Source organism: Pholis gunnellus (assembly GCF_910591455.1).
Source record: "Pholis gunnellus genome assembly, chromosome: 1".
Classification (NCBI taxonomy): domain Eukaryota; kingdom Metazoa; phylum Chordata; class Actinopteri; order Perciformes; family Pholidae; genus Pholis; species Pholis gunnellus.
This window is the reverse complement of record NC_136528.1, coordinates 20,169,543-20,197,438: the sequence shown is the minus strand read 5'-3', so window position 1 is coordinate 20,197,438 and position 27,896 is coordinate 20,169,543. Positions and strand designations below refer to the sequence as shown.

The following is a 27,896-nucleotide window of genomic DNA, read 5'->3' as shown; positions in this document are numbered from 1 at the left end:
GATGTGGGGGAGCTCTAGGCTGAGTCGTCTGCAGTAGGCACTTTTTCAAGTTTCAGTCACAGGGCTTCTCTTCAGGACCTCTTCAGGACCACGGAGCCCAAGGAGAGGAGGTTTGACCTCACTGAACACAAGCTCTCGTTCACACTCTCTAGATTGCTTGCTTTCCAAGTAAAGGGAAATGTTGCTGACATGTTTTAACACATGAGGTATCCCATCTCAAGTCAGGCTTGTTTTGGTCTACGATAGCCAGCCATCACTTTCACAACGTCATTTTATAAACTGGGATTTTGGTCGCTCCTATTTCTTACTTTGTTTTTTTACCTCACCTTAACGCCGCAGCATCACTTAGTGACTATCAAAGTCCCACAAAAGTCCTCACAAAAGATCTGAATGACAACTTGAACTGGAATATCCCCCATGTATGAGAAAAATCTCCACTTCTTCCCTGGAATGGCACAATCACAGAATTCCAGCCGTACGACGCTGTGATGTGTCCCCCCTCTAGAGGGCGGTATCGTAGACTTCGTTCTGTAGGATGGGGACCGGTCCTGGACCTGGGACCAGGTTGGAGGCAAATACAGGTGGGTGTGGATGATCCCACACAGGGTCTTTTAAGGAAGGGGGTATGGATGGTAAGGGGGGGCCTGAGACTAGAGGGCTCTGGCCTCTAAGCTGCTCCCTGACCTCCTGCTCCAGACTAGGAGGCACAATGAGCTGGTCCTCAGGGTCCTGTTGTGCTGGGGCAGTGAAGTAGCCAGATTTCTTCTTCGGAGCCTCCAGGGCCACCTCAATGAGATTATGACTGTCCTCGGGGGCTACCACAGAGCCATTGGACAGTTTCTTCCCAAACAGGCTGGATGTGGAAGGAGACTTTTTGAGGTCTGCAATCTCTCTCCCACACACAGCCAGAAGGCAGCCGTTCGTAGCAGAAACCACCACGCTGTTCTGTCTTCGCATTTTGCCATTGGGATAATCAGAACCTCGCTTTTCAAGGTCCAGGTCTTTGGGGCTCTCAGGGGCCCCTGACCGTAGTTGGAAAGCACAGCAGTGAATGTCAACCTCCACTTCCAACTTACTGCCATTGGAGATCACACCCTCAAGTGGAGCTTCATCGTCACTGTCCAAGCCGTTGTCAGAGTGGTTGCTTGAGAACGTAGCGCAGGAGGGTTGCCGCTGGAATAGGCCTGGGTGGGTTCCTGCCCCAACTGAGCCTGGCACCATGATCCCACACAGTGTAGTAGCAGGGTGTAGGCTACAGCGTCTCTCTGGACGGGACGCAGGGCCAGAGGATGGGTGCTCGTCTGAGGCGGTGGAGCCCGCCTCGCTGCCCACCTCTGAGGCTGATGTCTCACTGTTGACCTCGGAGACAATACCGCTGCTGGATGACAGGGGGACCAGGTCAGAGGGGCCTGGGGTCACAGTCACAGGCACAGCGACGGGAGGGGGACCCCGTGGTTCAGTGGAAGAGACAGGTGGCTCACAGGTACAGCTGTCCTCCCCAATATGCAGGGATACCACTGCAGCCTCGATGTTGTCCTTGCAACCATAACTCTGAGCGAGTGAACACAGCTTCTTGGCAGCAGCGCGAGGATCCCGCACAGCCTGCACAGTGCACACGGCCTCCTGGTAGGAGACTCGTTCAAACAGCGCTCGATTCCCCAGGATCAAGAACTCATCCTGGGTACAGAGAGGCTCAGTGTGCACCCAGGGCTTTGGAAGCACCCAAGGAGACAGATATGAGCAGCCCAGCAGGCGGGAGCAGCATGTCACTCCACTCACTTTATTATCCTGTAATACAGAGCAGACATTAGAATTGTAGATGCGCTCAGAGCTCATAAAATATACACCTCTGAATATGAAGCTGCACACACTAGCCGTGCATTACCTCGGTAATAATGGCTTTACTGAGTTTAACTCTCTCCATCTCCTCAGTGCAGTTCTCCAAGCTGTAAACCTTAGAGAGAGGTACAGGTCGGCCATCCCGACACAACACTGCCTGGCAGGTGCCCACATTGGCCACAGTGAGGCTAAAGTAGCCTCCTGGATCTGAAGGCTCATGGTGAATATAACACAGCAAGGCAGAAGCTCCCAGTTTCTGGCCAGCCATTCCTAGTTTCCTGTCCAATACAAAAAAAACAACAACGTTGCTGAGTCACTGGCGTCAGCCTACAAAACTACAGTAAGAGTGCAATTGTACATTTGTACAAAATCAGACAAAAAAATCTGTCTTACCTGTGTGAGGTGAGGAAAGTGTTGCACATATACACACTGTCAATACTGGAGTGCTGCAGTTCCTCGCAAAGCACATCTCCCATGGTGCACTGCAGCAGCCGAGGCACTTCCTCATTGCGGTCTCCGTCAAAGATGCCATAACATGCTTCCACACCGTCTCCAAACCGGTCTACAGCCAGTACGGACACACACAACCTGTCCAAAACAATAGATCAACATTAACAAACAGATGACTCAGCGCCTCCCATACAGAGGTAAAACAAATATACACTTCAGCATGCAACGCTGCAGCTCCAGGTCAAGGGGTGACAGCTGATAAAAGACACTGCTGTGTGGGTCCCTGTGATGGCCATGACCCTGGAGGAGCAGCCAGGCAACACTGATGCACTTAACATTGTTACAGATATTAAATCAAATTGATTTATTAGGCCCTACTGCACCTGCTACTCTTTAAATGCCAATGATTCAGTTATTGACTCCTTGGTCGACACTTGCTCTGTGCTTGTACAGCAACATCCAAACAGACAGATATACAGTACACCCAATGCACCAAAATGATATTCTAAGAGTGATTCTGTGCTTAACAGCACACAAGACACAAAGTAAAGCTGGCCACTTGACATAGAAAAGACAGACCCTGAATTAATAATCAAGTGTCTTACTTAGTTAAAAACACAACGGGTAATTGTCATTTCATTCACTTGTAATTGAAATACATGATGTCAGCAGTTATTGAAAATGAAGCCCTTTATTTTTGCAAACAAACAGAGAAAAAACACAGAAACACAAAGCAGTACTCACTTGTTCCGTTGCCCGCTCATTTCAGAGTAGCCGTGGTTCCACGGAGTGGAGGCACTCTGTGTGTCTCCTGCTGTCGTGGTGGATTTCTGGTCTAATTTCAGGGTGGTGATGTGACTAAAAAAGAATAAATATAGGAGATAGAATTGTAGAATGTATATATGCAACATTTCCTCACACAGCTATGTTATATTATTAGTGTATTCTTTATGCTTCACATATACGAAGGAACTGGTCTGGGTTATATTGCTCACCTGAAGAGGTTGAGGGTTTTATGTTCCAGCATCAGGCTGTTGTTGCCTGTCAGGTCCAGCTCTTGCAGAGTGGAAGGCAGCGAGTCGGGCAGCTGGATCTCAGTCAGCTCATTACAGCTTAGATCTACGAACTGCAAACGTACAAAACACACATGAGCTAACACGGGCTGAACATAATAATACACACACTGGTCAGGCAAATAAAACCAGAGTAAGTCTGACCTTGATCTCGGGTAGGTTGAGGATCTCTGGGAAGACCGTAATGTGGTTGGAGTGTGCTATGAGGGTATGCAGTCTCTTACAGCTGGACACAGTGGAGGGGATAGCCTTTAGCTTGTTGCCACTCAGATTTAGCTCCTCCAGCAGTTCCAGCTTACTCAGTTTACTGAGGACACACAAATCCAATGAGCTAAACAAGTAGAACACAAATGATCACTAACACTGATTGACATGAAAGCCAAAGCAGCCCACCTGGCAGGGAAGGAGAGCAACTGGTTGTAGGCAATGTGAAGGACCCGCAGGTTCTGGTGTCCGACCAACAGAGCACCGCAGTTCTCATTCAGGTTGTTGCTCGTCAGGTAGAGCTCCTGGAGTGTGCTGAGGCTCTCCTCGGATGGGCTGCTGGGTGGAATACTTTCCAGGGCATTGGCTGATACATTTAAGTATTTTAGACTGTGAGAGAAGGCAAATAAACGTTAGTTTACAGCCAGTCCTGTCTAATTTACAGTGGGTATGGAGAAGCTGATGCTAAAAAGGTGAGATGCCTGAGTAGAAGCATCAGTAAAGTTTTAAGAGAGCTTTTTCACACATAGTTCCTGGTAAATTACTGGAATAATGTTTCAGGCATCTCTATTGATTTTCACTATTCCCACATTCACTACATTCAGGAACAATTCTGTCTTGCACCTTCTCCCGCATGCCATGGCAACGCGGATAATGAAAATGAATAGATGATGCGAGGGACTGTCCTGCAGATTGCAGCAATGCAACAAAGCCAACCGACATTAAACTCAACATTGTCTAAATATTTTCAGGAATATGGCGAGCAAGGAGGTGTGCGGTGCCACTGTTTTGTCATGCATTTAATATTGAACAAGTTTGCGCGAGAATTCTCATCGTACTGAAGAGAATACTTCTAAACACAGACTGTAAATTCAATCCGAGCATTGATTAACATACTGTTGAACCTGCACCAAGAGAGACAGTAATTTAAGCTCCACCTTTTCTCATGTAATTGATGCTGTTGAGTCACGGTCTGAACGTATCACATACTGAACAGTAATAAAACATGTCCTTCGGGCAAATGAGGGAGTAAACCTTGTCACGGTGTTGTTTCAAATCAGTCAGACATTTTTAAAGTGCAGTGATATCTCTGCAGCCCACAAACATTACAAGGCTGTTGACACCTCATTGGCCTTGTGGAAGTGTTACTTATCAACCTAGTTTCTATAGCCATATATTGTTTCTATCAGTCCTGAGTGTAACGGCTTTCCCTTGTAAGCTGTGCAGCTCTTCGACAACATATCAGGAAACCCATCCATCACAAAGCAGTCACTGCCATTACGTCTCAGTATTAGAGACAGTAAAGTACATTAGAGCATTTGAACTGCTAATGGGTGTTAAGTGATTTACCACACAGGAAATAGGAGGGCAAATTAAGCTCCAGTTACGTTTTGGAATGCTCCATTGATTTTCACCACAATCCCTGCATACTATCTATACTTCATCCCCCAAAAAACAATGAGCTGTGATACAATAACTGTCGACCTCAACCAAACAGTGAACACACTGCAGGTAAACATTTCAAAGCAGAGGAACCAGCTGCTGAAACTAATCTAATCTAGACTCAACTAATAGCATAAATATTCTTGAGGACAGAATTAAATAGCAAACAGAAAGAGCTGCAGAGATGAGCGGGTTGAGAGACTCACTTTAAGGCCTTGTAAAACAGACTCTCAGGGAGCTCGGCTAGCTTGTTGTGCTGGAGGTCTAGGGCTTCCAGAGGGATGTGGTCAAGTAGGTCAGGCACTCTCTGCAAACAGTTGTTCCCCGCCAGCAGCTTTCTCAAACTCAAGCTGTTGAGCAGTCTGTTGGAGGCCAGAAGAGACATTAGAGAGCCAGATTAGAACAAGAGAAAAAAAAGCAAAAGACGACCAACAAAAAAGCAACAAACTGAAGAACATTGTCTGCCGGTGCAGACTTGACTGCTAGAGCTGCTAACTAATCCACCAATGACCTATTCAGCTTGGCTGCCTGCACAGACAAGCTCTGCGGCTTTTTATTCTCTCCTGAAACATTACAGAAGAGGAATATTATCTCATTTGCAAAAGCTTTTCTGAAGTCTCATTCAAATGCAAATGCCTGTGTTGCGTGTTTTCAGCGAAAGATTGGCAAGCACTTAAGGAAGGCCATATTTTACAGTTGCAACCAAAAGGCACAGTTACTGTCTTACACAAAAAGACTGATACCAGCTCTCATTTGTGCCTCGTCCTTTACATGGTCTTATAAACATAACAAATACTTAAGATGGACAAAATGAAAAGCAAAAGAGTGAGCAGTTAAAAAGCATGACCATATGTAAAGGGATACATGATCTTATAATTCAGAAAACGATAGTTATCTGTTTATCACAAGAGGCTAAATACATTCAAATTATGCAACATTAAAGATAAAGTTTCAGCATAAAAGGTTGTGGATTAGTGACGGAATAAGGTCAGTAACCTGGAAGGAAGCTCAGACAGGAGGTTGTGCGTGACATCCAGCATCTCAATTTTTCTGCAGTCACACACCCAGTCCGGAAGGTACTCCAAAAGGTTCCTGTCTCAACACACACACAGTCACACACATAGAAAGACACACACAAACACTCAAACTGAGCAGAGTTGGCATTTTGCTTTTACTAGCACAGATAAGTAAACCGTTTTGAAACTGTGATAAACAGGAGGCCAACATAATATCCTCCAGGGTTATTTAAGCATGCAAATGATCTCTATCTGCATTTTAATAAAAACAGTTAGTGGCTGCATTCAGTACTTGAGGTTGACTAGAAAAAAGGACATTTTGCAGATGTTTCTTACACTGGCAGGTGGTTTAAAAGCACAAGATAGCTTATTTAACCCCTGACATGCCGGAAGGTTTACGTTGCATACTCAGGCCTACAGCCAGCAAGGTTGAGATGCATCACAGAAATTAAGTAGAGTAAAATGTTGTGTTTAGGCCAAAGGTGTGTGTGTTTCTTTCATACATTTTCAAATATTTGACTGATGCAGCCTGAAAGGCAGACAAAGTATCTACACAGGCAAAGTCAAACTAGCATTGAAAAGGACGTTTATCGGGACTTGTTCCATTTGTTTAGCATCTTTGCCTTGTACATACATACAAGCTTCATGGGGTAGATTCCACAGAATATTTGCTTTTGTTAGGTATTGATTATCCAATTCTGTATAGAAATTGATTTTCCTCCGTTTAGCACTTTGCACAACTAGATTAATGAGCACGAAGATAAAGATACTATTTTTAGACATCAGAGCTTCTTTTCAAAGATCTGTGAACACAGAGACCACGGACATTTCTTCTTCCCAGCCAGAACTCACTGTGATAGGTCCATGTATGTCAGCTGGTTAGGGACTGGATAGATGTTGACTGTTGTAAGGCCTGTGGGCAGATAAAAGCAGCAATCAGCAGCTAAACATCTGGCCCGATCATATGTGTGTTTATAAGATGAATGTATCACAAGGGAGAAGGGCCCGAACATACAAACAGCAGAGAGAGGCAATAATAACAGCTAGTTGACGCTCTGTTTGACTCACGGTTGCTGCTGGCATGAAGCATCCGCAGTGTGAAACCGCTGAGTGTGAGTGTCCCCAGCTGGTTGCGCTGGCAGTGCAGAGTCTCCAGGTTGCAGACTGAGCTCAGGTCTAGTGAGTCTAAGCAATTGTCCCGTAAATCCAGCTGGGTCACCTGACTCACTGCCTCTAGACTCTCACTTTTCACCCAGTGCAGCCTATTCAATCTGCATTTAAGAAGGAGCACAAGAGATGACACATCACTGGGTATTCCTAATGGAGCAGAGGAGAAAGTATTAGATTCAATTAAATGCTCGATACAGTTAAGAAACTCTGAAATGTCATACTTTCTTGAATTATAATAGTACTACAATGGTATTCCTGCAGTGGGTGTTCTAGTTCACAGTGAGAGATCATCAGTATATATTACTGGAAGAATGTTAAAACTATTGAGGCAGATATGGAAATGAATAATAGCAGTAAACATGTGTCCTCAAAATGTTCCAGTCTGGTATATGTCACTGCAGTTTTGACTTTGGCCAGAATAATAGAGCAAAAAGTAAGTCTTATAATCTTTTAGATGAATCAATGTGATTTGAAAATGACAGATGAAACATATTTTAGACATATGAATCCCCCAGGTTTCAACAAAAATATACACACCGGAACCAATCTATTGTCTCTCCCTTTTCACTGAGGTACAACTTCTATTATCTTTTTTGTCAGACTTGTCAAAAAAAAAGCAAGCTTTAAAAGCAAGTGGGCAACAAAAAGTAGTAGAAAATTCTGAGTTCAGGACTGTCAGGTAAGGATCTGTGCTGAGATCCAGGCTCTCCCTGACCCCATCCATCCTGTTAATAAATAACAATTCCTCTTTTATGAGAGCTGCCAGCCTGCTAACTCACCACAGATTAAATATATTCTGCCATGGCCAAACCGCAATTTTACTCCCAAGCTCCCAAAGAAGTCCCCTTGAGCAAGATACTTAGCCCCCGACTGTTCCTGTGCAGCAGCCAACAAATAAGATTGACTGCTGTTCTAGGCAGCTCAGAGGTGTGAAGCAGGGCAATGCAGGAAGACATTTGTCTTCAGCAAACCTGGTATCTTAAAAAAATATGTTTTGTAAATAAGGTGAAACTTAGAGGAGTGGTCGAGGTTCAGATTAGTGTTTGTGTCATATATCTTACTGTCTATGCTAAAGGAAGACTAAAAAAAAGAAGAATTTATACTGAATTGACTGGGTCCCCGAACAGTGAAAGAAGAGTTGAGAGACTAAGGGAGTACAGAGGCCGAGAGCTGATTCTTCTCCGGCAGGCCTCTTACCGGAGGTCAATGTTTTTCAGGTGGCTCATTCTGGCCAGAGTACACAACTCCAGACTCTCCACTCTGTTCCCAGCCATGGCCAGCTTGTCCACTGCACTCAGCCTCTCCAGCACAGCAGGGATGTGAGAGAAGTTGTTAAAGGACAGCCCTAGGCTGTTGAGCTGGGACAGGCCATCCAGATCTTCAGGTAGCGAGCTGAGATGGTTTCCATCCAAAGACAGTGTCTGCAGGCTTTAGGATAGAAGAGAAAACAGCCGTGTTTTACTTCAAAGCGTAGTTGAAATATCTGCGTGTGTTAAATAACAATTGCATAACTGAGCAGCATTCAACATTAAAGCAGGCAGGCAGGATAAAAACGGCCGGATTTATCTTTCTTGACTTAATCTAATTGCATAACAAAATACTTTAACGTAATGCATTTCACTGGAACCATTAAAACCTCAATCCAGATTTTATGAGAACATTGTGTGCACAAACAAGTGCAAACCACAAATGTTGACAGATGAACAACAGAACATATTACAGAGAATAAATAATGTTATGATAAATGATTTCTTATTTCTGATTGAATATTGATGATACCCCACTCTGCTTCAGAGCAACACATTGTGTTTACTGTTTTGTTAATTTGTTTCCATTGTCGTTTCTCTAAAATATCAACCTACACACCACTTAACATTTTGCAATGTTCCCTAAAATCAGTTTTTTGCTTTCACAAATGTTGTTATGGCTTACATATGATAGACAGAGAATAGAGGGACACAATTAAGAAAAAAATATGTATATTTGCCAAACAATTAATTATCCTTACCTGTTGTGCCCAGTATGAGGCATGTTTGTGACGATATCATCTGTTTCATGCTTGTTTATGCAAAGGTATTGTCTCCTTTTAAGGTGACCTACATTGCAATGTGTGCAGCATTTCACTGTGTGGTTGTCTTTGGGATTTACTTCTTGTATCATTACTTGGTGTACTGTTTGTACAGGCATTTTATAACTATTGTATTAATGTACTGCAATGTATGTATCTAGTGTATGTGCATGTGTGACACACCTTTGAAGGTTTCCTATCTCCACAGGGACTGTGTGGAGACTATTACAGGAGAGGTTGAGTTCAGTCAGGGTGAGGATCTCACACACACATTCAGGGAACACACCCAGACGGTTGTGAGACAAGTTCAGACTCTTCAGCTGAGAAAACCTGAAGAAAGAGAAAACAGCATGGAGGACCTTGCTTGCCATATTCATTGTGACATCTGCCTAGTTAATTTTCACAAATATCTCGTGAACAGATGTGTTGTAACAGTGACTGAACACCAACATAGTGCGATGTACCTGGATGTTTCTCCACCCAGTGTCTGACATAACGTTACTATGATCTAGCGCTGTTCCAGTACGACAGAAAAGGGGGCAGACAAAAAAAGAGAGTGCTTGCATTTCTTCAATGAAATAGCAACCAAAAGCTGTGGTTTAAACTAAGAGGGATATAAGTTAGTTAGTTAGTTGTATTTGTTGTTTTCATATGAGTAACAGAAGGTGACTGTGATGTTTCGAAAAAGAGCGGTGGAAATACAGTTTGGATTCAATGACACAGAAGCTAGCTGACCTGCTATGGAGGTCGACATTTTCAGAGCAATTCCTCCAGAGCTACACGTTATGCCTCCGGCGAATGCAGTCGGCAAGAAATATGATTGAAAAGACGATATAATGTGGTACTAATTAACAAACAGCTGAAGCTCGACATCCTGGATGAACGTGGTGGAAATTGGAAACTGTAGATTAAGTCCCCTCAAGCTCACTTTGGGTTAGGGTTAGTTTAATGCTGTTATTTGTTCTTCTGGCTCGCAAGATGTTATTAAGACGGCTTTAAAAGCAGCTGGAAAAATAAGTCAGTGCCTCATTAGGCAAGATGGGGCATTGTTCACATTGAAAAAGGTATTCAAATCACCCTATTGGTGCGTTAGTATTACTGTGTATGATGTTACCAGATTTAGATCGACCAGTCATACAATGTCTACTACATTTAATGAAGATAGTTTGAAATGTGCGTTTGTTCATTCATGAAATAGGCTGTCACATCCTATGATACCAGGTGGCTGTTTCAAATAGAAATACATCCTAAGCATCGATTCAGATTCTGTGTGCGTGTGTTAACATTGCAACACATGTCAAAGAGACTGGGCTGTGATGAATGAGGTGGTGCGATGCCAGATCTTCCATATTAACTCCACCTTCCTATTGTTCCCCAAGGTGCTGTGAGTGGTAGTGGTGTCACTGGTCAGGGTAGAGACTATTTCCTTTTATCCACGCATCCTCTTTCTAAATAAAACAAACAAAAAGGCTGCGGCAGCACAAGGCGCACGAAGAGAAACGAAGTGCTCATCTTGTGCACCTGATTTAGATCACTGTCGTCACAAGTATTATCTCCTGTGCTCAAAGAAAATAAACTATGACACGTAGGGAAATAACTGATGCCGGAGCACAGGGTCAACTACAGAATAGCGCTAAAACAATGCAGCAGAGATTTTCAATTGAGCAGAAATATATTCTGCACGACAGACACATTCTGCTGCACGGCTGTGATCCCGGCTAAAAATGGTCTCCTCCATCCCATGTTTGTATGAAACTATACAGGTTAAGAATGTGTGGTTACCTGGGGAGGTTGAGCAGGCCTCCAGGCCCCTGAAGGCTCATGAAGTTGTGTCTCAGGTTGAGGTGGGTGATATCCTGACTGTAAAAGAGATATTCAGGCACTACTTCCAGACTGTAGCACGACAGGTCCACCAGACTGACTGTCTGAGACACCACCTATACACACACACACACACACACACACACACACACACACACACACACACACACACACACACACACACACACACACACACACAGAGAGTTAGGATAGGAAACTTTAAGTGCTTGGAAAGAGTACTACTATTTAATGTTTGGCATGTCAGCATCATATCTTCCATTATCTCCATGCAATGGGACAAGATTTTGGTAACAGAAGCGTTCTGTGTTCTGTTTGTTGTCCGAGTAGTATTGATCAATCCCGTTTGAGCAGGCTTTGGTAGAATGCAGGTAAATAGTCCATGTGGAGAGCAAAAGAGGCAGGACACATTGCCGAAATGTTATCTGGGAACCCACCTCGTCTGACGATTCTTCAGCTTCTCATTGGTTTAAAATGAGCTTGTAAACTGGTCACTTGTGAAACAACCCGGTTGTACACGTCGTCTCTCAACTCCAACTTCAGTCTTGTACCTGAAGTTGTCGATTGAACTGTAAACAATGAGCAGCGCACAGAAAAGGAATTCTTGGCCCGGATATCTGCTGGCTACACTGGAAACCCAGAGATATATATAGCCCCTTGACCCCAGAGGCGTATCCGTCATCAGGCCGATAGCCGATGGGTTCAGAGATTGCATCTTCCATATCACAACAAGTAGCTCATACAGAAGCACACCTGAAGCCCTGTCAACATCTTCTGAGCTGCCTGCTGCAGTGCACTTAAGCTAACATAAATGTTAAAGTTTTTTCGTAAGTTATCCTCAAGTGGTACTGATGGCATTACGATATTGGACTCAATTTCACATCAGCACCAGACAAATCTAATTGAGAAAACCAGTATATTTCCTAGCCTCATTATTTCAAGACAATAAAGCTCATTTTCTTCTTGTAGCCTTGCAATCCTCAGAGCATTTTATCCACACAATCAGGACGCGACCACCCTAACACCTCAAACCTTGTGGTGAACTCCAACTCCAAATACAGCAGACAGCAGGCTCCATTTAAAGAGTTTTTACCTTAGATGAGCTGGGACAATGGACAGTGGAAGCAACTACATTCACCTCAGATTATGCAAGCAGCCAGCTGCCTGGGCAAAACATTACAGAAAATGCCCCAGTTTCCATTTCAGTGAACTTTATCTACCAGAGAAACACAGTCATCATGAATTAAGAGAGAAATAGAACAACTGCTTAAAATACGGCAGTTACAGTCAGACCTTAGAAAGCATGTGTAATAATACAGTACACTGAGCTGCCAGTATATTAAATACACCTATCTGAAACAAGTCTAATACAACAGTCCTTTAATAAATCCTACCTTCATTGAGGTGCTATTGAATTGTTTTGGTTCTTTGCACTTTCAGTGCCAAGGCAGAGTAGTTTCTCAAAAAATGAATGAAAGACAGACAAAGTCCTCACAAGTAGCAAAACTAATGTGTGTGAGTGTCAAGTAGTGTTTGAATGCATCTACATGTGTGATTTTGTGCTTATTTTACCACAGTTAAAATCTTTGTCGACACTAACACTGTTACAGTACAGTTACACAGCTTCGTCTCACAGTTCCCTCATTGTAGACTACCCAGCAGTGCTCGTCCAGTCCAGTCTGACGACAGTCTCCTCCATTAACCACGGGGCTGCACACTGTGCAGCAACCCGGAAAATGGGACTGCTGCTCAGCAGAGCGTGACATCACGTCACCGCTTTTAGAGATGACAAAGGCAAAACATGCTACCAGAAAACTACTCATCTGCCAGCCACATTTAAAAACCAACAACTCCTCTTTAAAAGAGTAATTAAACGATGTGCGAGTAGAAGGATGGTCACAGAGTGACAGAGAAGAATTAAACAGGGGTAGAGAGAAAATAAAACAGTTTTGATGTTTTAGATGTTTTGCAGAGTAATTAAACATTGTGAAGCTATGTGATTGAGGAATAAGACAAGGAATAAAACCCCATAGCGTAAAAGGTGGGCCAGTCATTTTACCAGTTACTGTGGTCCAGTCAGTCTTTGATCAGTCACTACACATTGATTCAATCAGATCGTTTCCTTTTAAATTGAGAAACAAGGGTTCTCTGCTTTTGTGTGATTTACAAACTTGTCCAACTAGCCCAGCTGAACACAACTAAACGTAACACATTTCTGAGAGCTCTTGTTTGCCAACTGATGCCATCTCAGTTTTAGTAGCGACTGTCATCATCACACACATTTTGTTAGTAGTATATTAAAAAGTAGATTTCCTCTCAATTGTCATACACTGCGTCAGTTGCTAATAAGCTGTAAAATGAGTAGATAATTAGTTTTAAAATGTTACTTTTCTACCATATATTTAATATATTCTGACTTCCTATGAATATATAATCACACAAATTATAAATACAAATGCAAAAGACAAAAATTCTGATATGCTGCTCTGTAATGTATCCCTAAACGCCAATATTCAGTCCGGTCCTGCAAGTGCATTTTGCAAGTACAAATGTACTTGCTTACACACACACACACACACACACACACACACACACACATGAACAACTCGAGTAATGTAGCATAACTACTGGCCCAAACCTTCATCAACCGTCATCCCAATAGTCTCCATAAAAACCTCTTGTTTAAGTCTCAGGCTCAATACAGTGCACGGACAGTTTACTCTAACCCAGTAATCCATACCACCATGGTAGAGAGAGATCCTAGACTTAGCGTGAATCTGCAACTAATTGGATTTTCTTTCTTTTTTTCTGTTGGCTTTCTCTTTCCATGGCTAATTGTATGCTGGCTCTGCCTCAGTGGAGCCTCTCACAGAGGCTGTTCAGCTCCAGGAAGGAGCTGCGGTACAATAGCCATTAATTAGAATATTAGAGACAAAGCAAGCTGGGCAGAACAGAAAGAACATGTTTTTTGAAGAACAGCTGTGCAGACCTGGCTAGATTCTTTGAAAGACACACAGCATATAACATAAATACAAAAATGTGTTTGGGTCATTCAGCATCCTCTAATCCGCATTGACTGGTATAAAAAAAAAAAATCTCTACTGCTGAGTGTCTATGTAGAAAAAAACTCTGATGGATGTAAAAAAAAAAAACACAGGATAAACTATGTGAATAGAGGTCTGCTGTTCAATCAATGCCAGACACCGCTGAGAGTCTGCCTCTGTAGAGCCAATCAAACGCACTCAGAGGGGCGGTTTCTGATTGGACAACTCAACAGGCAGAAAACAACTGTAGTCCCAACATCTAATCTCTGATTTAAGTAGGACCCCAGTGGAACTAACAGGAAACAAACTGATGCTGAGACAAATCAACACATTTTGTGTCCTGCACACACCGTAACACACACACCCCTTTTCTCTTGCTTACTTTTGATGCCTGCCGTTGCCATCGCTGGTAGTCTGCGAGTGTGTCAAAGTTGACAAAGTATGTCTGGGCCTGTGATCCGGCTGAGCTGAACATCAGACAGTGCTGCCTCCGCTTCACCTCCTCCACCTCAATACAAAGACAATACACAGATACGATGAGGAGGAACACTGGGAGAGAAAACACAAACGGAAAACGATGATTATAAATACTCGTTACTGCAATGATATTGCTCAAACAATATCTACATTTTCAGTAATCTTAACTAATATCAGTCAGGGTCCATCTTACTGTTCTTCAATGATGTGTCAACTAGATTTGCTAAAAGACAAAACCGGTTCACTTCAACTGTGTGAGCTGGAAAGAGAGAGGACAATGGTGACCGCTTCACAACTGTTTGATTGTGACTGCACAGCTGAGGTTTACCTCTAGATATCACATCAGCACAGAAATGTAAGCTGCATCTTTTTTTCCATTATAATTTCACTGTTCAGTAAAAATGTCGCCCTCGTTTAACAGTTGTTACAAAGTGAGAGGAAATAGGGGGAGGGTCAGGGTTAAGGTCCCTGTCTGAACACAGATTAGAACAGTTGCAGCTACATAGCATGTAGGCCTTAGCAAGCTATCGGGTGGCCCTGCTTTGGGGATTTTTAGAGATTTTAAAGCATTTTATGGTGGGTTGCATATCGTCATAACAAGCTTACTATGAAATATCACAGGTTCAGGCAAGTGGGTCAAAAAAGTGACAAAAGCAGCGCCGTGAGTAAGTAAATAATTTACAGAAACATTGAAGTGCAATAGTCCACCTTCTCTTTGACTCTCTCTCAAACACACACATTGCAAGACTGCAGCGCTCAAGTCCGCTTGTCTCTGTCCTCGTCTCAGATCTCAGACACTAATATTTTTGTAGGTTGGGCGGTGCAAATTGGCTCTCATAACGGCTCGGGTGGGTGCAGATAATAAAGACTGACCTGTGCATCACTAGTATCTACAATTAGCCGGGAGTGTGGGCTCGACCCAGGCACAGTGAAAGGTTAACACCACTTCAGGTTATCTGATCTCGAAACACTGAACTCTCACCTTTCCCCCCACCAGGGGCAGGATGTGCATCTTCCCGGTCAGGCTGTCTTTGACGGAGGCCACAATTAGACAGGTGCCACAGAGGATGACCTGCCGCTCTGCCCACTTGTGCAGCTGCGACTTGCCCTTCCTGACGCTGAACACGCCTTTCAGCAGGGTCCGCTCCTGCTGGTCTGCATTCACTGGACGCTCTGAAGGGAAAAGCCCACACACAGAGGTTAGTGTAGATCCACAGACATCGATCCAACACACAAGAACCCCCGAGCCTCCTGTGAGAAACAAATTCATCAAATTAATAGCAAATGTTCTGCAGTTACCCATAGGATGAACGCTTCCAGAAAATGAAGTCATATAGATACTCACAGGTCAGTATGACATCACCTATGTATTAGTCATCTGCTTAGCTTAATAATTCCAGGAACTGATCTATCGTCAGCATTTAGGATGGACACTGCCCTATTATCTCATCTACTGTACAGCTGGATATCACTGCATGATAATAAGTTTGATGTAGTAAGTAAGGGGAAGAACGTTTCTCCATTAAAGTCCACTAAAGACAGAGAAGAGTTCTGCTGTGACTGGACCCAACGCAAAACCTTTGTTGGGAACTATGAGATACGAGTTAGGTTTGGTACTATTCTAATTTTCTAAAGATTGATTCTGTGTTCATGCTTGACATGTGTTATAAGTAGACACACAATGCTAACAAAGGGTTAGGTTCATTCACCGGACCCGGCAGACGGTTTGTTATACAGAACAATCTGAGAAGCTGTCGTGGGAAACTGTGTGCACTTTGATGTTTAGAACTGTTTAGAACGAACAGTTTCCTCTCCGTGTTGTCCCACGCACACCTAAGCCACGCCCATAGCTGCCCGTAGTTACTTACAGGAGGCTGATTGGTCCGTGCTCTTGCTTACCGGACACAAATGCAAGATCTGTCTGACAAGATCGATGTTCATGTGATATGTGATCCCGCGATTGTCGCTTGAATTGGTGACATCGCGAGAATTCAGCTCTGTGAAAGGTCTAGTTTGGCAGTACCAGTCAGTTTTGGTCAGGTTGGATCTTGAAGACGTTGGTATGGTGTCACTTTTAGACCTAAACAGAAGTCCAAGCCATAGCGCCTAAATTAAAGATCTTCTTAGTTTAAGGCCAGTGCAGAACTCTACCCAATAGTATCTTAATTGATCCCTGCAATTAAGGATCAACGTTCTTCTCTTTTTCCTCTTTCAAAAAATAAATTGTCCTCCCTCTCTTTATAGATCAAACTTGGATGTGTGAAATCAACACACCAGTCAAAACATCAGCCCTTAGGTGCAGCTAAATTGTCAAGGTGTCCTGTAAATGTAGCATGAATAATGTATCTATCTCTTCCTCCTTTCTCTCTCTCTCTCTCTCTCACTCTATGCAAGCAGCAGCAGCTTGTCATATTGATGAATGAGTCAGGGTTTTGTCACATTAAATTTCACTCGTTTCAATTCAATTATGCCAACTTGCACAGCAGGCAGCTTTAGCTGGCCGATGCTGGAGGACACATCAGACAGCAGTGCTGTTGTCTCTGCCAGACTTCAAGTACATTCAGGTTAATGGCAGGTCAAATAAGCACAGAGGAGACACTGCCTCAGCCTTGTGTCCTCTGTTGTTAAATTTTCCTCAAACCAACTTATGCTGCCTCCCACTCAGAGGCTCTCATTGGCAACCTGCTCTCTCTCCCTCGGTCTGTCAGACTTGCTCTTCCTCTCTCCACCTTCCCTTTCACTTCACGGGGGCATCCAAACGAAATGAAAGGCTGCTCATGTTTTTCTTCGCCAGGGAAACCGGTAATGAACAAGCCAAGTGCTTCGGACAACAAATTGGCTGGCTGGCAGATCAATAGCACTGACTGATCCTCGGGCGTCCCCTCACTCAAAAGGAAAATTAGAGACACAAACCCTCACAGCGTCAGTGACGGGTAGTATGGACCTACGTGTAAGGGGGAAAACATCTGGACATGGAGCTCGATATTGAACACTTTTTTGGCACGGACCGTAATGTGTCTGTAACACACAATGTTGGAAGTCAGCATTGAAATTTTAAGATTCTTACTGTTCTTTACGCTGGAATGATTTGTTGGAAGAAGTGTTTATACTCTTTCAAGAAAGACATCAAAAATGATTTTGATCTTGGTACCGAAAACATTTCAAACAATACCCAGGACTACAGAAACATGATAAAGTATGGAGACAAGGAATTACTATGAACTGAAGCTTGAATCCATGCCAGGAATCCACACACACATCCCTTATCTGTGTGTCAAATACCAAAAAAGTAATCACGGCCTTCATGAGAGTATTTGTGATTTGTATTTGTAACATCAAAGATTTACGGAATACAGCTGACCAAGGAGAGAGTAAGTTAGAATAAACTAAGAATAACATATTCATTTAAACAAGTAATTAAGCAAAACACTCACCCACTGCGGTGCACACATCAATAAAGTCATCATCACGCACCCACTCGCTACGAACTGACACAGGTGGACAAGATGCTCTCACTGGCTTCACAGTATATCACCAGAGACGAGCACAACACAGCACTTAGCTGTGTTGTGCTGTCAGTGGAGCAGTACCTGCAGAATGTAACGCACAGTCTGGTCAAGCTTATCAATGCTCTGAACATCCATAGTGCAAGAAAGAAATCCTAAACTACCCTAAAACCAGCGAGAAGTGGTTCGGTTGAAGACTTCAACATGTCCCTCCATTTTAACACAAGTAATATCCACCAACTATAATCTCCTGTACTTTCATCTTTCTTTAAAATCACACTACATTTTCAGGGATTTGTATGAAACAGGTCATCTGAGAAATACTGATAGGAGGCAGAACATCAAGTGCTTCTGTGCAGCGCTGAAAAGATCAGCGAGTTCAATCGATCGACAGAAAACGTATCTGCGGCTATTTCGATAATCAATTGGTCATTTGAGACATTTATAAAGCTAAAATGTTGGCGCTTGCTCTTCCGGTGTATACATTTTCATATTTTGAAGTCAAGAAGACCAACAAAATCTTAAATAAATGAAATATTACCTCTATTAAATCAGTTTTCTGTTAAAGCTATGGGTGAGAAATACTCACACAATATGCATACAAAAAATACACACTTCAGTTTTACGGTATGAGCGTGCAGGCATCCATGCATTCACAACAAACTGCTTTTGAACTTTCATGTCAATACAACCACCCATCTGAAAATCATTGGCCTATTTACGCAACATCAAGTTCTGGCCATAAAGAGCCAACTTTTAAAACAAACACACACGCGATCCCTCAAGGTCTGTGGGGCTATTAGTTGCTGGGGAAACAGGTTGTTCACAAAATCAAAGTCCAATCTGAGTTGGTAAACCTCCATGATGTCAGCCAAATCAATCTCCTCCCAACGATGACGAATATTGTTGACCATTCCTAGTGGCTCAAGAGGGGTTCGGTGACATTGTCGCAGATGTTGCGTAACACTGTTTTCTGTTGCAGGATGTTTCTGTCCGAGCTCGGGGAGTATGGAGGTGCAGGGCCACAGAGACGCCGCGCGGCCTCCACTAAACTAATCATCAGCGGGTCAAGCGGCCTCCTCGGAGGGGCTGCCGAACCACGGGGACGGCGTGACAAGTGACAGATCAGGGAGTCGACTTTACGACTTCTTGTCCCTCCTCTGTTCATCTCGAGTGTGGCTGCAGCCTTCACTTGCCGGCAAACTCAGTGACATCTCACGACAACAAGGTCACGACGGGTCAGACTCTGCTCACTTGTCACTAAAGAATATAAATGGACAGAGAAACAGATGTGAAGAGGGATATGAGGGAAGAGAGAGGTGGCAGAGGAAAGGAATGTGACAGGTATAAGATAGGATGTGATGTGATGATGAAAAATATGAGAGGAAGTGAACTGAGGAACTAGAACTGGGTGGACGGCTAGAAAGGAATATGTCAAACTGAAGCCATTTGGCAAAATAGCTCCTTGCAAAGGAATAAAACTGGGCTTTATCGAATCTATTCCTATAACTATGAACTGCTATATTAATAATATTACATGTACCATTAAGGATTCAAAAATATATTATTAATAACTTAATCAAAGAAAATAGCTTCAGTTGTTTTTCAAGCAAAAATGCCAAATATTTGATGATTCCATCCTCTAAATTATGAGTTTATCTTAGAAAATTGTCTTCAAATATATCTACAGGAGTAGCAATGTATAATTCAGAACAGCTGTTGATTAACTGGATGCCAGCATACATAATGTTTGTCAGCACACCAAGAAAAAAGAAGTTGGAAAAAAGAAGAACACTGACTTCAGTCAAAATATCCGCTCTCCTGTAAACCTCTTAAGGCTAAATAAATATAATTAAAAAAGGATTAATCATTGAAGGAGGGATAAGGAAATTTACCCCAAAACAGATAAAGTGGCCATCTTTTCTATTTTATTGTCAAACACAAATGCCAATTTTCATGTCTTTCAGTTTGTAGCTCCTGATCTTGTTCTGGTGGGTGTTTTTGAAACCGTTTTAATCACATGATTGCAGGGCAACTGTGGAGCACTCAGTCGAACACAATACTCCCTGTATCCCACAGGTTTTCTGTCTCGCTCAAGATTGCATAGATTGCTTTAGCATTCAGTAGGGGGTCAGTGGAGGCGGAAACACAGTCTCATTTGACTCAGAACAGCAAGCTCTTTTTGGCAGCAAATTCAAATTCAACCCACCACCCAGATGCCCGCTGTTGGTGGTCTGTGTTTACCTCAAGAAAAACCTCTTGTTTAAACTTTGTGCAAGAAATTCAAATTCTGATATCAAATATGGCAAGTCAACACTGTGAACGACACAGATAGGAGACGCACCGCTGAACACTGCTTCTGAATGCAGATGACCATTAAAATAGTGGATACTTTTCAGTGGGAGTAAGCCATTTGGAAACTAACCACGAGTCTTGGATGAGAGACAGTCTGCCAGTTTCAAATGATAAAGAGGAAATCCTCGGGAGAAACCGAGCTCCATCACAGAAACAGCATGTTATGAGGAGCTGTCAGGAAACAGCAGAGAGCCTGCCTTTCGCAGAGCTCTGTTGCTCGGGGGCAATTTTGTGTGAACCCGGATCTGAACAGAGTTTCACTTTTCTCTTAAGTCTCATTCTGACTGCTTCTCCACTTTCTGGCCCTGTAAACCAATTCTTTCTGCCTTTATACCATAAAATGAAGAAGCACCTTTGATTGTCTATCCACTGTGATTATAGCCTCTCCTCCAGGACACAATTATTACGACTCAGTGATGAACCACTAAACCTCAGAGTTAGACATAGGTTCACTGTCCATGTCATCACAGTTTAGGATATCCACAGTCTTCATTTAGGTTTAATTTGCATTAGTAAATCAGCACCAGCAAAATCAGTAAGTGATAATGTGAGTTCACACTGCTCACGGATGACTTATTTCCTTCTGCTCCGACACTGACAGTGGGCTTGACGTGTACTTTGCACAACAGCTTCAGGTCTCTAATCTCAAAGATGTAAGACAGAGATCACCCAGGCAGAGGCGGAACCGGGATCAGTGGAGTTTACAGCCGGCCTAGGCTGTGCTGCAGCTGCATGGGCCGACACAGACAACCACTGGCCCGCAGGTCTCTGCACTTGTTTTCACTGGGAGGGTTTTTTATTAAGTCAGCATTTGGAAATATTTACTCCCCTGTCCATGTTTGTTTTCATCTCATCTGTGCACCACAGTCGGGTGTGTGTGTGGGGGGGGAGGGGCGGGGGGAGCAGGAGGTTGGAAGAAGGTTCGAGATTAGTTTCCTAAAAAAATAAGAGGACAGTGTAGTTTAATAAATTACCTGCTGCATTGCCCTTTGAAACACTTGTGGCTTAAGAGAAAATAAGGCCGTGAAACAGACAAGCGTGCAGAGCTGACACATGCAGTGCACCACATCAGGTAGTTCTGTAGCGGCTGTAGTCTTTACTGATGGACCACTGTTTGCCTCATCTGCTGAGTCAGATCATTACCCCTGACAACAGCCGAGAGACAAGCAAGCACCTGGGAGAGGGATCTCAGAACAAGGCAGTTGTTGTGTGTTTCAACAATGCATCGCAGCCCACCTACAATACCACTGTGGGTGGGAATGAAAAACCAGCGTGACCTTGTGCCAGCCAGGAACTGAGATCTACTGGTGAAGCTGTATGACTGGAAAGCTCCTGAACACCAGCACACAACACACTAATTCAGCACAACCACAACAAGCTGCAAGTTATACTCCAAAACAGTACTTCTCACCACCTCCCCCAGTTCTAAGAGCAGAAAATGGCCAAAACGAAGTTGTGCCCTCAGCCTTGGCAGCGCATCAAGAGTGCCAAAGTACCACTCGTGCCTGGTCTCTGGTCCTCTTTTCCCATGAGTTGACAAAGGGAGGCAGGAAGTCTCCAAGGGGCCTGGCTACACGCTGACCAATGTGGCCTGACTACAGATAGTAGCCAAGATCCGACCAGTTCTCATGTTGGCAAGAGGCAAACAACAGTAAAGCTTCAATTGGACAAATAGGGACTAGGAATAAGACTGAGGCCACAGTGAGCTTAAGAGCTGACGGCTAAACAAACAAACATCAGTTGTATTGACAGGCAGACATAAAGAGAAAGTTGTATTCATTCTACAGAGGCTAGCTTAAGTCAGAAAAACACAACACTACTGCTTCTTACCCAAGTGATGATCATCAAGACTGAATGGTGTGTTTATAAGAGACAAAGGACGCCAAAGTATCTTATTCTACAAAGAAGTCCAAGATTCAAATTGTACACTTTCCAAGAATCAAACATGTCTCAGAACCCTCAGAATTCTATCAAACATATTATGGGGTCTTTCTGTGTGGAGTTTGCATGTTATCCCCTAAAATATTTGCCATGTCTCCGCAGTCTCCCCATGAATCAGCCAACCAGAGAGTTTCAGAATAGAAAGCGGTTGAGATTTGTGTTTAGCTTGTATTCTTATTCAGAGTGGCAGCACCACATTTCAGTGTGGGGAGGGTTGTGTACTTTATGCGGGAGGACTAACATGTGAGCTCTTTAGACGCTGTGGTTTGCTCGCTGTATTCTCTGGCACAGCCGCATGTGAGGAGTTCAAACCCCAAACATAAGGAGTTCCAATGACTCATCAGAAATTATCAAGTGAAAACACATCACAGAACATCGTTCACCATTCTCCCTTAATGGCAAATCCCGTCATTGCTGCAACTGTAGGAGTTTCATTAGACCAATCTAGAGACGTGAGCTGTATTAAGACCCAAAGAGTCCCATCCATTCTGTTACTGCATTAATATATCACACTGACACAGGGATACTTAGTCACTCTGATCCTGGGGTCATGGGAGCGTGCTGACAGCATCAGGTGAAAAGCAGCCCACATGGGGATGGAGAATTACCACAGGATGAAGGATGATCAGGCACTTATCATGAGGCCATGATTGGTGTGCGTTTCTGTCATCCCAGGCTATATTGGATACTAGAGACAGCTTCAGAAAGGCATCACTCTCAAGGAGCCTCAAACAACAACTGGCTACACTTTGTCCTTGCTGAAAGCACACACACACACACACACACACACACACACACACACACACACACACACACACACACACACATTCGTGTACACACACACACAGACACAAGATAAAAAGAGGATGTGATAAAAAAAACGTTTTGATCTGCTGTGGATTGTTTTTAGGCCCTTTGGTCAGTTTTCCTCCTGCTAGATCCCACTGAGCAGCAGCAGATTACAGTGAAGATTGGGGATGATGGCCCCTGTGGGTCAGTACTCACCACTGTAGAAACGGATCAAACAGCTAAGGTCTGAGTTGGCTGCTTCCTGCTGCACTCGTACAGGCTCTGCGTAGCCCAATGCTGCCAGGTAGTCATACAGCATCTGGAGCGGGCGCTCACAGGGGTCCAGCCGCCTACAGGACAACAGAAAAGGAGAGGTGGTATAATGATGCCCGCCAAAAAGTAGTTACCACCATTTCCCTTCACTCAGTATAAGGGGGATACATACACTGAAGCGTTAACATCAAAGTTAAGGCGAAATCAATTCTTTATCCTCGTTAAAAACAGCAGACCAATTTTGAATGAGATAGCAGGAAAGTCCAGAGAGAGAAAACTTTCGGAGCGTTCAGGAGGTGCATCGTCCAAAGGTGTAAGTTTGCAGCATATCACAGCACACATTTCAATAGCTTCAATGGCAGATGATCTGGCCAAGTTGAAGGCACCACTGCCAGCGACTGAATCACGGTCCTTTTTACCTCTAACTGTGCATTTGACTTAAACTGAGGAAATCATCTCGGTCCACTATCGCTTTAAGGACTCTCCCCGCTGATTTCTAACAGGATCAATGTCAACCCTGAAATCCGGTACCCACAGCCTGATTCAAGCAGCCTTTCACATAAATGCTTACTGTCTGGCTGCATGATGAAAGTCTTGCAAGCACGATGTGCACTATATGACTTGCAGAATCATGTTATTTTATTTCAGACAGCTGTGGCAGCAACACTTTAAAACGTTAATGCAGGATTTACGCAGCTTGCAGTAGGTCAGCGAGGAGGACGACCGACAGTCCCTATTGACCATTTACACTGACGCATACACTTAGATATGCCTCATTTATTCACAAATCCTCCAATCTTGGGAAATGCAGCAAGAAGCTGTTCAATCATGTCAAATGCAGTGGGTTAATCTGTCCTCAGGGTGGAAGGTACATTTTGCAGCAAACTATGGAAATGTGTCCCTCGATTTACTTGGGACATACCGAGAGAAGAAGAAGAGAGCTGGGGTTTACAGAAACAATGGTCTATCCATACACATGTTTTACTGAATTAAACCTCTCTGGGATGTTAGTTTGTGCTTGTAATTCCCAGCATGGCTCCACTCAACATCAACCTGAGTAGAGGTCTAATCAGCCAAAATATCTGAAAATGTAGGTGTGTAGGATGTGTGGATTTTATCAGGGTATGTTTTATATCTGACTTGCTGGCATGAGATGTGATGCCTCAGCAATCACAGATCATTTAGCAAGGTTTCAGTTCCTTACCATAGAGGCAGAGTGCTGAGAAAAGGTGGTTGTTGTTTGCAAAAGAATCAGAGGAAAAGGAACATTCCCAACTGTTTAAACCTATTAACTAGCTGCTGCCCTTGTACTGTATTGACCGATAGGTCCTGTGAAAATCAATAATCAGACCATAATGTAGCAAAGCTTACTATTAACAATGCAAAACACAATTTTTGTGGGTAGACATGGGTTTCTAAATGGCCGTTACAGTCAAGCCAAGCCTGTGTGTAATGTTAAGATTTTCATAAAGAATATATATTGCTTTGTGACTAACATTTGTTTTCATATACAACCAAAATCTTGCAGTTAATGCCGGTCAAAGTTTTGAACTCAAAGCAAATACATGACAATATTCCTCATCAGCGGTTTTCTATTGAACACGGTCCCAATGCCTAATCTTTTCCATCCCCTCCTCTTGGCCAACAGGCCTTTCAGCCAGCCTCTACTCGTCACCGTGTCAGTGGTGAGCCCACAAGATAGTGGCCCTGCATCACTTATTTGGGCTGTGCTTAGAGGGGTCATCCAACCTGACTCATGCAGAGGTTCTCTCTGCACTTCCAGACCAATCTCAGGGGTGTTCTTGAATAGCAATTGGTCTGGGCCCTCACCATGCAGATTGTAGATACAAGCAGATGAGATGAGATTCCCCTGCAGGACGGCTGGCCTCACTTTACATTTCAGAGTGACGAGCTCAGTGATTTGGGAGGCCCATGGTATCAAGCCGTTAACTCCCCTGAGAGGAGTCAGTTGAGATGTCTGGGAGCCTCCCTTTGGGAGTGTTCTGGCCATGACAAACTGGGAGGAAACCCCGGGCATACCCAGAACACGTCGGAGGGATTACATATATCATCTGTCATGGGACCACTTAAGGATCCCCAAGGAAGAGCCTGTTGCTGGGAAAAATAACACCGGACAGCTCTGCTCACCTTGTTGGCACTGTGACCTTGACCAAGAGTGGCTCAAATGAAACGGATGAATGGAAGGATGAATGTCCTCAATCAACTCCATTGTCTCAGTAAATTTATCTTAAAAGGGAGTTTGTTCCACTCAAAATACAACGTTCCCCAAGCAGCAAAAAATCATGACCATGTCTTCCTGTAAGCCGCACATTACTACAAGCTATAAAAAGAAAATCACTAAAAAAAGCTCCCATTCCTCCCATCATGTCCTTACTAACAAACCTCTCTTCAGTGCTTGTGTCAGTGCTGCCAACTGCTTTGCATGTTTCAGATGTTCGTTTACACATCTATTATCAGTCACAGTAATAAGAACTATTACACATAGAACATTTATCTATAGAGTTTATAAAAAAGGAGAGACATTTGTAGGTTTAGAAGCCCCTTAAAAGTCAAACTAAATGTATTTTCTATGGATATATGCACTTTTAATGAAACACATTAAATGAAATCTTGACTTGTCTTTACCGTGTGTGTGCTGTCCGTCTGTAGGAATGGATTTTTCCTCAACATAAACAGAAAAGTTTTCTTAAGTCACCAATACCCTTTTGTTAAATGATGAAGACTTTAATATTAAATGTAATCCCACCTGGACAGACTGCAATTTAAGTTCTGTACTGCTGGAATGTACACTGAACCAACACAGCCTATCCACAAGCTTCATTTATTACCAGTCTGCATTACTGGGCAATGCCCACAATCTGTAATCAGCAGAGGTATAATGAGGCTTGTTCATTGGCTGTGAGCTGATCACACCATTGGCTACCAGCTTGTGATTAATAACCACCGGCCGTGTTTCCAGCACAATATCTGCTGCACGTCCACGGCATGATCTTCAAGTCATTAATACAACAAGTATCATTTAAAATTCTCCACTTTAAATGCACCTACTCACAATTTAGCTGGTACCCAATATGTCTTGTACGATTTGAAGGTTTTGCTCCGTCTCAGTATTCCACATTATTAAAAAATACCTGAAGAAACAGTAAGGCTGACATAGAATATGGCGTACGCCATTGTAATTTAAACTATAGCTAATCTATTTCTTATTCTAGACTCTGTTTTCTAATATCTTCACAAAGGCTTTCCTAGACAAGGAAAGGAGGAATGGCCCAGATTCCTTCCTGGTCACGGAAGGAACCAGCTTTTTATCCTTTCACAGATAATCAAGGGGTCATTTGCTATTTCTGTCTTCATATGGCTTGTGTAGCCGAGAGAGGCGCACAGTCATGTTCCCTGAGGGTATCCTGAGTGAGGTGCTGTGGGAGTATGGGATGTTGGAGGAACTGCAGCGGGTCCTCAGTGCTGTGTTTACCGTCTTTGCTTTAAGTCAAGCTTAATTAAGGTGACATTCTGTTTAGGGTTTTCATGGGCGGGATATCAAGCAACAGCCCAGGCCTGGTGTAGTTTCTTTATATTATATAAACAAGGACGAGATGTGGACATTTACTTAAATTGACATTGCTTCTAAATTGCTATTTTTTTTGGATGTTACTGGATGTCATTATACCAATTTAAGCTCTGTTTTTGTGGATCCGATGGAAGAGATGTGCTTCCATTATTACTTTAGCAGCTGTCTAAACCAGTTGTACAACATCTCATGTTTCACTTGCACTATATTCAAGTGCAACCCAAAGCGTCTTTTTATGCTTCAAGTCAGTTTGTATTTCTTATTTCTTCCCCATTTCCACGTTAGTACATGATTATGCATTAAGCTGTGAGCACTCAGATGCTTCAGAGTGCACAGCAGCACTGTATTGAATAGATCCAATGAAGACGCTGGTGAAGGACTGCAGATGTTGGATGCATGGACCAAGGACAGCACAAGCCTTCAAACTACAGTTGATCCCTGGGCAGCTATTCTAACTTTTTAGGATATGTTTGCCAAATAGCTGAAATGATGAAGTACAACTTTACTTTGACGACTTAACTTAGTGTGTATTTTACCTGACTAAGTCGCCATGCAGCTGAACATAGAGTCCCTGTCCGTCCCTCTGAGCACACAGTTCCTCCACTGTGGTACTGGTGGAGCAGAGCACCAACTGCAGGTCTGTCTGAGGGGTGGAGGAGGCCTGTGGACCAGAGGCAGGCGGCTGGGGGTCCACTGTCCCCCCATACAGACACACACAGCCCCGCTGGGCGTCCCCCTTCAGCCAGTCCCGCTCTCTTGATCCAAATCTGGTCTTTCTCGTCACACAGCCACGACTCCCATTCCGCTTCATGTTGCGCTG

At 43.5% G+C, this 27,896-nt stretch overlaps 1 protein-coding gene across 1 annotated transcript; it reads right to left on the bottom strand.

Moving 5' to 3' along the window:
- Window positions 1-462: 462 nt before the first annotated feature.
- On the bottom strand, window positions 463-27,896 carry phlpp2 (PH domain and leucine rich repeat protein phosphatase 2). The gene is made up of 18 exons (XM_079164842.1): window positions 27,613-27,896; window positions 23,431-23,564; window positions 15,606-15,796; window positions 14,529-14,654; window positions 11,046-11,200; window positions 9,447-9,593; window positions 8,393-8,623; window positions 7,094-7,296; window positions 6,878-6,938; window positions 6,006-6,101; window positions 5,216-5,371; window positions 3,756-3,956; window positions 3,507-3,669; window positions 3,285-3,415; window positions 3,034-3,147; window positions 2,233-2,427; window positions 1,886-2,117; window positions 463-1,788 (listed from the first exon to the last, which is right to left on the bottom strand). The coding sequence occupies exons 1-18, from the start codon at window positions 27,885-27,887 to the stop codon at window positions 502-504; spliced, it is 4,098 nt and encodes a 1,365-aa protein (XP_079020968.1). The 5' UTR covers window positions 27,888-27,896; the 3' UTR covers window positions 463-501.

Bases quoted from the DNA above. Each gene is read 5' to 3' on its own strand.
- phlpp2 (XM_079164842.1), bottom strand. From the start codon at position 27,887: ATGAAGCGGAATGGGAGTCGTGGCTGTGTGACGAGAAAGACCAGATTT. The intron at 11,201-14,528 runs GTAAGCAAGAGA...GTGTGTGTATAG, and splicing joins GGCAACGGCAGGCATCAAAA to GTGGTGTCTCAGACAGTCAG. The intron at 3,670-3,755 runs GTGGGCTGCTTT...GTGTGTCCTCAG, and splicing joins TTGCTCTCCTTCCCTGCCAG to TAAACTGAGTAAGCTGGAAC.